Source organism: Leucoraja erinacea, chromosome 39 (assembly GCF_028641065.1).
Source record: "Leucoraja erinacea ecotype New England chromosome 39, Leri_hhj_1, whole genome shotgun sequence".
NCBI lineage: Eukaryota > Metazoa > Chordata > Chondrichthyes > Rajiformes > Rajidae > Leucoraja > Leucoraja erinaceus.
In genome coordinates this window covers 410,592-421,975 of record NC_073415.1, presented here as the reverse complement: position 1 = coordinate 421,975, position 11,384 = coordinate 410,592, and the positions used below count along the sequence as shown (strand labels likewise).

At 44.1% G+C, this 11,384-nt stretch overlaps 1 protein-coding gene across 1 annotated transcript in view; it reads left to right on the top strand.

The window, feature by feature from the left end:
* Positions 1-1,096: 1,096 nt before the first annotated feature.
* kri1 (KRI1 homolog) overlaps positions 1,097-11,384 on the top strand; it is a 63,076-nt gene continuing 52,788 nt past the window's right edge. The window contains exons 1-6 of the mRNA XM_055663911.1: positions 1,097-1,262; positions 2,253-2,326; positions 3,857-3,962; positions 6,039-6,135; positions 7,640-7,691; positions 10,153-10,202. Coding sequence (XP_055519886.1) covers positions 1,178-1,262; positions 2,253-2,326; positions 3,857-3,962; positions 6,039-6,135; positions 7,640-7,691; positions 10,153-10,202 — 464 coding nt within the window. The 5' untranslated portion in view covers positions 1,097-1,177. The remainder of the gene's footprint in view (positions 1,263-2,252; positions 2,327-3,856; positions 3,963-6,038; positions 6,136-7,639; positions 7,692-10,152; positions 10,203-11,384) is intronic.

Below are 11,384 nucleotides of genomic sequence, written 5' to 3'. Positions count from 1 at the left end.
GAAATGCAGTTTTGCGTCAGTCCGTAGTAGTTGTACATAAAGAAATAAAAAAAATAGAAAGAGAGAAGATACAGAATAATCAAAAAGTAGAGAATAATTAAACAATGGGAACGGAGGGACCGGAGAAATCTATCGGCGGGACTCCGAGTTCAGCAATGTGATTGTATTGTTGTAGAAGCTGTTCCTCATCCTACTAGTACGTGACCTGAGGCTCCTGTACAGCCTCCCTGATGGGAGGAGGGCAAACAGTCCATGGTTGGGGTGTGAGGGGTCTTTGATGATCTTCCCAGCCCGTCTCAGACACCGTTTTCGGTGGAGGGCATCCATGGCAGGGAGCGGGGCACCGATGATGTGCTGCGCAGTTTTCACCACCCGTTGTAGTGCCTTCCTGTCCGCAGCAGTGCAGCTGCTGTACCATACCGTGAAGCAGGTGGTCAGGATACTCTCTATGGTACAGCGGTAAAAGTTGGTCAGGATCCGGAGGGACAGGTGGGCTTTCTTGAGCCTCATCAGGAAGTAAAGGCGCTGCTGTGCCTTTTTGATCAGCTTGGAGGTGTTGAAGGACCAGGACAAATCCTCCGAGATATGTACTCCGAGGAATTTATAGCTGGAGACGCGCTCCATCTCAGTCCTGTTTATATGGATGGGGGTATGACTGCCTCCTCTGGTCTGCCTGAAGTCAACAATAATCTCCTTCGTCTTCTTGGAGTTGAGGACGAGGTTATTGTTGGCACACCAGGCTGTCAGGTGCTGGATCTCCTCCCTGTAGGCTGACTTATCGTTGTCGCTGATCAGTCCTACTACCGTGGTATCGTCAGCAAACTTAATAATGGCGTTGGATCCGTACTTTGGGATGCAGTCGTGGGTGAAGAGGGAGTAGAGGAGAGGGCTGAGCACACAGCCCTGTGGCACTCCGGTGTTCGAGCTGACCATTTAACATTTTGTAAAAATTCTTATTATGTTTAAATTCTTATTATGTTTACATATTCTGTTGTGCTGCAGCAAGCAAGAATGTCATTATCCTTCCTATCTGGGACACATAACAATAAAACTTTCTTGCCCATCTCTGCTCGACCTGGTGGCGGGACTGTCCCTTTAAACGCCGGTCGCGGCAGCCATTGGCTTTGAGTAGGCCTCAGGCCTCAGGCGGCGGGCGGGCGGTGTGCATGGCAACGGCATGGAGTCGGGCCCTCAGCTCACGATCAACCAGCGATTCGCCGGGCGTTACGAGCGCTACCGGCAGAAGGAGGAGCTGCAGCGGCGTGAGTAGTGTGGCGGGGCTGGCGGGAGGGTGGGCATGAAGTCTCCGAGCCGGAGATGTTGCTGGCGTGGTAGTAGGAAGCCTGCTGGCCTAGGCCCCAGCCAGCCTGTAGCTCAATAGCCCCTTAATGCACCTAACGCTGAAGATCCCCAGTGTCACTTTAAAACCTTGCAGCACACTAAACACAAATAAAACATATGCAGGTAAAGTTTGTATATAGCACCAATAATTGTTTCACAATGATGTAATTAAACAGTTAGAAATAATTGTTAATTATAATAATAATCATCAATTATAAACAAGATAGATACAAAGCTGGAGTAACTCAGCGGGTCAGGCAGCATCTCTGTGAAAAGGAATAGGTGATGTTTCAGATCGAGATCCACCTTCACCCTGGGGCAAAGAGTCTGAAAAATGGTCTCGATCCAAAACGTTACCCATTCCTTCTCTCCAGAGATGCTGCCTGACCTGCTGAGTTACTCCAGTATTTTGTGTCTATCTTTGGTGTAAACCAGCACCTGCAGTTCCTTCCCTCACCTCAATTATAAACAATTGTTTACAAACCTGTTGTGCAGCTTCTATTGCAAGACGCACGTAAAGGGCTTGTCCCGCTTTCACGACCTAATTCACCACCTTTTTAACGTGGACATTTTTCATGAGGCTAGAAAAAACATCCCGATCTACTTGATGCCACGAGTACATACGACTAGCATCACGGCCTGCTACAACCTGCCTATGACCTCCTACGACCTCGTGACGACCATGCTGCGTGCATAAATCAAGCAGAGGTCGTGAATTAGGCCGTGAAAGTGGGACAGGTCCTTCTCGAGCATGTTCCTTCTCGAGACATATGATAATTAAACACTCTTGATTAATGGTGCCTGCCTGGCAGAAATGAGGAATCTATATGTAAAATATTGATTTAGTGTATGTAAAGTATATTTATTTGCAATCTGTATATGCATATATTTTTTTTCTTATTGTTTCTCAGTAAAGGATCGCTATGGTGACGGGGCTGGGGAAGAAGACAGTTCTTCAAGCTCTGAATCAGATGAGAGTGAATTGGTAAGATTCTCCTGCCTTCTCGCTTGTAACATTTAACACCCTTAATAATCAACAACAGTTTCTTCCCCACTGTTTTCAGGCTTCCCTAAGCTGGGTACCGTCCAAGCCGCCTATAACCCAAAGCGGACATTGAACTTTGGCTTTGGAACTGGTGTGCTACAATGCTGAGAACTATGTTCTGCACTCGTATCTTCCCCATTGCTCTACCTATTGTGCTTGAATTTGACTTGATTGGTTTTTACCTGTATTATCTGATCTGTTTGGATGGTTTAAAAAACAAAGCTTTGACTGTACTTCAGTACAATAATGAACCTAAACCTAAAGCATACCATGACTGAAGTGTGGAACTCCCACGCCTGTCTAAATGCCTCTTAAACATTGCTGTTGTATCTGGTCAAGTTGTCTGTGCGTATCACTAAATCTATGACCACTATACTGTACTTCATGCCTGCGTTGGGCCAGCCTGAGTAGAGAACTAGGGTTTAATTCAGTTCATTCCACAGGATCATTTCATGGATATAATTGTTCATAACTACAGGTAGCTACATGAGCTAAGATTGGCTTTGGATACGTGAGCTAAGATTGGCTTCTTAACTATGGATGAATGTTATGTCATCTACCATCCCCCTGCAAAATAATACTGACACATTGCAAACATAATTCTCAGAAAGATAACATTTTAATCCCAATCTAATAAAATGCAGAGGGGGGTGGTTTTGGGATGCCAGAATGCACTGCTGAGCCTACTGGAGACGTTGTGGGTTCAATCAGCGAAACGTCGATGAAAGTAGGTGCTCACTTGATAACCCCATGACGTGTCTGCCTAGCCTTTCTCAACAACGGAGGAGCATAACCATATAACCATATAACAATTACAGCATGGAAACAGGCCATCTCGGCCCTACAAGTCCGTGCCGTACAACTTTTTTTTCCCTTAGTCCCACCTGCCTGCACTCATACCATAACCCTCCATTCCCTTCTCATCCATATGCCTATCCAATTTATTTTTAAATGATACCAATGAACCTGCCTCCACCACTTCCACTGGAAGCTCATTTCCACACCGCTACCACTCTCTGAGTAAAGAAGTTCCCCCTCATATTACCCCTAAACTTCTGTCCCTTAATTCTGAAGTCATGTCCTCTTTGTTTGAATCTTCCCTATTCTCAAAGGGAAAAGCTTGTCCACATCAACTCTGTCTATCCCTCTCATCATTTTAAAGACCTCTATCAAGTCCCCCCTTAACCTTCTGCGCTCCAGAGAATAAAGACCTAACTTATTCAACCTATCTCTGTAACTTAGTTGTTGAAACCCAGGTAGCATAGGTGAGTGCAGAAGGCTCCCATCACCATCGGGAGTAAGTTGATATTTGGCACTTTGGACTTTTAACATCTTGTCCGGTTTATTTGTAAACATAATACGTTTTTGTTTTAAAGCCGAGATGGTTCTTGGCATCTAGTTTAGCTTGTACATATTTGTGGCTGATCTTTTTCCTGAAGTCAATGACACTTGCCCTCCTCTCCTTCAAAGGAAACTGACCCCACATTGGACATTGACTTCTACAAGACTCTTTCCTTGTTGAAGAAGAAGGATCCCAAAATCTACCAAAAAGATGTGCAGTTTTACACATCAGATGGTAAGTGTATCTGAGGTTTGGGTGGCACATAGTACTTATATGGTCATTGTGTTACTTTGAATGCCCAAGTGTTGTGATGTTTTTCCTCTTCAGGCAAGTATTAGTAAATGGGTTGTATACCCATTATTGCACGATTTTCAAGTGATCTATTTTGCAATTCCTTAACATACCATCAAATCCTGTGGTTGCTAATTAACGGTAGACAACAATGCTGGAGAAACTCAGCAGGTGAGGCAGCATGAGCGAAGGAAATGGGCAAAGTTTCGGACCAAAACCCTTCTTCAGCTAATTAACATTGGCTCACAGTCCACGAGTACACCAATCTCCTTTTCAACCCCATATCCATATCCCTTCCTGACTATTTTTCCTTACGATATAAAAGAAGACCATTTCACAGAACTAATTTTCCATGTAATCTATTTTTTCTTTCTAATTTCTATCAATTAGTTCCCCTACATGTTATGAGTCTATTGAGGAACCTTGTTTGACATCTCATCTGAAAGTTCTAGTTCTAGCCCTTCCCTAGTACTGCAATGCAGTGGTAGCCTGAATGAATGAAGGAGACTTTATTATCACATGTGACATGTCACAGTGCCATTCTTAGTTTTACTTACACAAGGTATATAAGCAATCGGCACATACAGAGCACCGCCAAAGTTACAAAGCATTCCATTTATTCTCGCTTCATTCTCGGCAGACAATCACGCCGGGTCTCCCTTTGTTCTCTCAGCTGCAGGTCTGACATCCAGCACCCTCTGCCGGTCTGTCCGACCTCTGGTACCCTCTGCCGGTCTGATTGGGGATGATCAGCCATGATCACATTGAATGGCGGTGCTGGCTCAAAGGGCTGAATGGCCTCCTACACCTATTGTCTATTGACCGTCTGACCTCTGAATATCATACTTTTTTTATGAAACAAAAAATAATTGATTCAATTATTTACAATAATATGTACAGAACAAAATAAATCGAAGCAAAACCCACCACTATAATACAAGTCAAACAAATATTCTTCAGTCCTAAATATACTATTATACAACTATAACACCATCCTTATTGAGGACGCATTCCAACCCCCTGCCATGCCCAGCGGTCCCAGAAATCCTCCACGGCGCCCGCGGACAGCGCATAGTTCCTCAGATGTAACCCTGGAGAATAACATACTTGGAAGGCTTGCACCCATAGCTGTCAGATTTCTGAGTGACCGTTGCTGTTGACATAATTTGATGTTTCTTTCGTCTAAGTCATGGGAATTAATTAATTTAAACATCTAACTGAGTAATTGCTGTCACACTTCAGCTGCGTCCACAGGTGCGATCCAAATTGACGTATTGTTGGTTAACAGGTATCTTAATATATTGGGCTGTTCACTGGAATGTATTTATCAACAAGTTCCTCAAATGACTCTAAATCTGAAAGAGGATGTGTGGAAAGCTGTAAGTGATACCAAATCCTTTGTTTTCTGCACAACATTATTTGCATGTTCTCTTTTAACTGTAGATCGAGAGTCCTGAAATTTCATGCAGTGTTCGTCCTGTTTCCAGCTTCATTTATTTTTATTTATTTTTAATTTTTGTTTAATTAGAAGCAATGTACAGAGATAAAATATTCAGCATCTAAAATGATACAATTATTGTACGGCTTCATTTTTATCCTTATAACCTAAGCTTAGTTTAGATTAGAGATACAGCGTGAAAACATGCCCTTTGACCCACCGAGTCCGTGCCAACCAGTGATCCCCGAACACTAATATTATCCTATATACACTTGGGACAAATTACAATTTTACCAAGCGAATTAACCTACTAACCTTGTGTCTTTGGAGTGCGGGAGCAAACCGGAGCATCCGGATCAAACCCACGCAGGTCTTGTGGAGAACGTACAAACTCCGTATGGGCTAGCACCCGTGGTCAGGGTCCAACTCGGGTCTCTGACGGTCTAAGGCTGTAGCTCTACCACTGTGACAACCCTTGTTGGCTTTTTTCCCATTTGTATTATCTAGAGCTGGAAAGTGGAAAGAAAGTTGAGCTACCAAGAAGGGATCTGATGGTAACATCTCAAACTATCTTTTTATAGATGTTGGCAGCAAGGGGGAAACAGGAAACAAAAAGAAAAAGGAAAAGCCAATGTACCTAAAGGATTATGAACGGAAGGTCATTCTTGAGAAAGAGGGGTAAGTCATGCAGTAACATTCCCCAATATGGAAATGAGAATCTTTCAGTTGCAAGATATTCATTCATTCATTCATTCAAAATATAAGTTTATTGGCCAAGTATTCACATACAAGGAATTTGCCTTGGTGCTCCGCCCGCAAGTGACAACATGGCATAGTGACAGTTAGGAATGATACATTAAACATTAATAATAAAACATTGATGCATTAAATAAAATACCAGAGAAAAATGAGGCTACAGATTTTTAGTTATTGAGTAGAGCTACTATGTGGAAAAAAGCTGTTTTTATGTCTGGCTGTGGCAGCTTTGACAGCATTTTACCTGCCTTCTAATGCTTGAAGTCACTTCTGGATGCTGGAGACATCCACGTTGTTCTCAACAATTAATGGTCTTAAAATGTTGACAATATTCAATGCTGCAGATTCCAAGATTTTGTTAGTGTTCATACGTGGTAGGAGCAGAATTAGGCCATTCGGCCCATCAAGTTTACTCCGCCATTCAATCATGGCTGATCTATCTCTCCCTCCTAACCCCATTCTCCTGCCTTCTCCCCATAACCTCCATCTGTCTCCTCAGATTCTGGTGAACTTCTACCGCTGCACCATCGAGAGCATCCTTACCAACTGTATCACAGTATGGTATGGCAACTGCTCTGTCTCCGACTGGAAAGCATTGCAGAGGGTGGTGAAAATTGCCCAACGCATCACCGGTTCCCCGCTCCCCTCCATTGAGTCTGTCCAAAGCAAGCGTTGTCTGCGGAGGGCGCTCAGCATCGCCAAGGACTGCTCTCACCCCAACCATGGACTGTTTACCCTCCTACCATCCGGGAGGCGCTACAGGTCTCTCCGTTGTCGGACCAGCAGGTCCAGGAACAGCTTCTTCCCTGCGGCTGTTACACTACTCAACAATGTACCTCAGTGACTGCCAATCACCCCCCCCCCCCCCGGACACTCCTTCCACAGGAAAAACACTATGACTGTATGCATGTAAATAGATTTATTTATTGAAACCATATTCTATGTCGCTCTTCCAGGGAAATGCTAACTGCATTTCGTTGTCTCTGTCCTGTACACTGACAATGACAATTAAAGTTGAATCTGAATCTGAATCTAACCCCTGACACCCGTTCTAATCAAGAATCTATCTATCTCTTCTGTAATATCTAATAACTTGGCCTCCACAGCCTTCTGTGGTAATGAATTCCACAGATTCACCACCTTCAGTCACTTCATGCCAACATCTCTTTGTTTATATGTCAGTAAACAAATTGTGCCCTTTTTGGACATATTTTAGCTTTTTATTACTGTCCATTATTGTCCACACTTTGGGATGATGGTGAGAGTGTAATTAAACATTTAACGATTACTTAAAAAACGAATTCATATTGAGTCAAACTGTAATGTTCATTTTTGATCATTACATTGTATATGATTTTGATAATTGGAGTAATGTGACAGCCAATTTATATATATTTTCCTAAATATTGTTTCCTTCATTACAAAGAAAATATGAGGATGATGAAAGTGATGACGAAGAAACAAGAGTTAAAATAGAGGTAGGATTTATTTTCTATGACTGTCTATTGCTGAGTTATTGGAGCATGAGTTCCATGTTGGATTCCTGCATTGGGTGACACAGTGGCACAGCAGTAGAGTTGCTGCCTTACAGCTGCCTTGCTACGGGTGCTGTCTATACGGAGTTCGTACATTCTCCCTGTGACCACATGGGTTTCCTCTGGGTGTTCCAGTTTCCTCCCACACTCTAAAGACATGTAGGTTTGTAAGTTAACTGGCTTTGGTGCAATTGTAAACTGTCTCTAATGTGTAGGATAGTGCTAGTGTACGGGAATCGCTGGTCGGCGTGGCCTTGGAGGGCCGACCTTCAGTGAGCAAAGGTCCAAAGGTCCAAACTCAAGCTCGCTCCATCTAAAAAATCAACCAGTGAATTTTCCACAATGCAAGTATATCCTTCTGTAAACATGAGGACCAAAGCTATATGCAGTAGTCCAGGTGTCCAGTAAAAGTGTCACTTTTACGCTCCATACCCGTTTCAATAAAGGCCAAAGAAACTACAAAAACTAGTAAACACTGCCCAGTCCATCATCGGCTCTGACCTCCCTACCATCGAGGGGATCTATCACAGTCGCTGCCTCAAAAAGGCTGGCAGCATCATCAAGGTCCCACATCATCCTGGCCACACACTCATCTCCCCGCTACCTTCTACCTGAAGGTACAGGAGCCTGAAGACTGTGACGCCCAGGTTCAGAAACAGCTGCTTCCCCACAGCCATCAAGCTATTGAACTCAACTCAAACAAAACTCTGAACATTAATAGCCCATTATCTGTTTATTTGCACTTTATCTGTTTTATTTATTCATGTGTGTATATATTTATACAATAGTATATGGACACACTGATCTGTTCTGTATTCATGCCTTCTATGATTCTGTTGTGCTGAAGCAAAGCAAGAATTTCATTGTCTTATCTGGGACACATGACAATAAACTCTCTTGACTCTTGAATGTTCCATTAGTCATTCTAATTGCTTGCTTTATTATCTACACACTTGTATTTCATGAGATAAGAGATTCATGTGATCCCTTTGCATTGAAGGGGAGAGAAGAAAATTGCTATTCTTTACCCTTCTATTTTTTTTGGTTATATAGTATTTCCAAAGGTAGATGCTTGACAGTAGTTTACATTGATAAACTGTCATTAATGTTACAAAATGTTTAATGGATACACTTGAATGACCTTCAGCATCCTTTGTGACTACTACCGTTGGAGCTCTCCTTATCTGCACCTAAACAGCGGATGTTGCAACTTAATCTTGTGCATACTCTAACTTACTTAAGGGCCTGTCCCACTGTACGAGGTAATTCAAGAGTTCTCCCGAGTTTCCCCTGATTTGAACTCGGAGAATTACGGTAATAGCCGTTTGTAGGTACTCGGGGCTCTCGTGGACATTTTTCACACTATTGAAAAAACCTCACGAGCTTACCGCGTTTCCCGAGTACCTGCCGTTAGTGTTACGAGCCGCTAAGAGGTGTCCCGAGCTCCGACGTGCCCACTATGTACATTCCACGTACTTATCATGAGTTTGATTTTTTTTTAAACTCGAGAGAGCTCTTGGGTATACTCTTATAGTGGGGCCCTTTACTGTGCACCTGAGTCTTTCAAAATGACTTAGCATTGCCAGAACCTAAAGGCTTCCCATTAAAAAGCCTCCTCCATGGCCAGATTGGAGGAGCAGCACCTCATATTTCGCTTGGGCATTTTACACCCCAGCGGTATGAACATTGATTTCTCTAATTTCAGGTAGTCCCTACTTTCTCCTCCCCTTCTCAGCTCTCCCTCAGCCCACTGTCTCCGTCTTCCTTTCTTCTTCCCGCCCCCCCCCCCACCCACACATCAGTCTGAAGAAGGGTCTCGACCCGAAACGTCACCTATTCCTTCACTCCATAGATGCTGCCTCACCCGCTGAGTTTCTCCTGCATTTTTGTCTACATTTGATTTTCCAGCATCTGCAGTTCCCTCTTAAACAAACGGAGTGGTTTTAGTGATCATCTCAATAACATTTTTCGAGCTGCACGGTGGTGCAGCGGTAGAGTTACTGCTTTACGGCGCCTTGCAGCGCTGGAGACCCAGGATACTGTCTCTACAGAGTTTGTACGTTCTTCCCGTGACCGCATGGGTTTTCTCGGAAATCTTTGATTTCCTCCCACACTCCAAAGGCGTACAGGTTTGTAGGTTAATTGGCTTGGTTTTACTGTAAATTGTCCTTGGTGTGTGTAGGATAGTGTTAGTGTGTGGGGATCGCTGGTCAGTGCGGGCTCGGTGGGCCGAAGGGCCTGTTGCTGCGCACATTATCTGTAAACTAAACTAAAAGATAAGGTTTTAGCATTGTATGGAGCTCAGATGCTTATCAAATGCCTTTCTTCAAGAAGCGTTGGTTTGGAAGTAGGTTTGTTACTGTGCTTTTATGATGCTGACACATTAATGGGATTTTGGTTTCAGAGAGCAGCATCTCCCAGTTACATAGAAGAACAAAAACAACTGAAAGAAAGGTAAGAATGTGAGAGACTCGTGCCTGGAATAATCACTGCTTGAATGCACTGATTTTTGTTTTCCTAGTTAGTTCATCTAATTTCTGCTCCCAGTCCACTTTCTTCCATCTAGCCAAATTTAATTCCACATGCTGGTTGCACATCATTGTCTGTCCTTATTGTATATGTTTACAATTCCACATGAATTGAATCAAATCATTACAAACCCACTGCTTCCCATATGTACCTAGACTACACCTCTACCTACCCATATGTACCTAGACTACACCCTCTCCCCCCTACCCCCTGTCCCTCCCCCCTCTCCCCCCCCTCTGTCCCCCCTCTTGTAAGGTCTCCCCCCCTCCCCCCCTCTCCCCCTCCCCCTCCCCCTCTCCCCCCCTCCCCTCTCTCCCTCCTCCTCCCTCCTCCCTCTCCCCCCCCCTCCCTCCTCCCTCTCTCCCTCTCTCCCTCTCTCCCTCTCTCTCCCTCTATCCATCTCCCCCCCCCCCCCCCTCCCCCCACATCTGTTCTCCAGATGTGGCCTTCCACAAAAGGACATCCAAGATATCTTTCTTTTATTTCAGGTTCTACTACTTTGAATTGAATCCATACCATTTTCTTTGTCTTCAATATATTCTATTCATTTAGTCAAGACGAGCCATTGGTAGAGCTGCTGCCTCACAGCGCCAGAAACCCAGGTTTGATCCTGAGCTTGGGTGCTGTTGTGCGGAGTTTGCACGTTCTCCCTCTGAGCGCGTGGGTTTCATCCGGATGCTCCCGTTTCCTCCCGCATCCCAAAAACGTGCTGGTTTCTTGGATAATTGGGCTCTGTAAATCGCACTCGGCATGTCGGGGTGTGGATGAGATAGTGGGGAAAACATAGCACTAGTGTGAATGATGGGCCACAAGGACTAAGTGGGCTGAAGGGCCTGTTTCCTTGCTCTATCACTGAACGGAACATTTTAAGTAATCTGCATTGACTGGGCCTGTCTAACTTCTATTCGCATTACAAACCATTACCATTAACCAACCGTTCCATAATTCCAGGCCCTTTTCACCCACTCCTTTTGTTAAAGATTGTGGGGTTACGTTTGGCAGTCTCCTATAACTGACAGAAATGACCAGAGTGAGCTCTGGGTCACTATAGGAAGCCATGGACGACCCTTCTTTACTGTACTGGTGATGCTGCCCATTTGCCTGGCT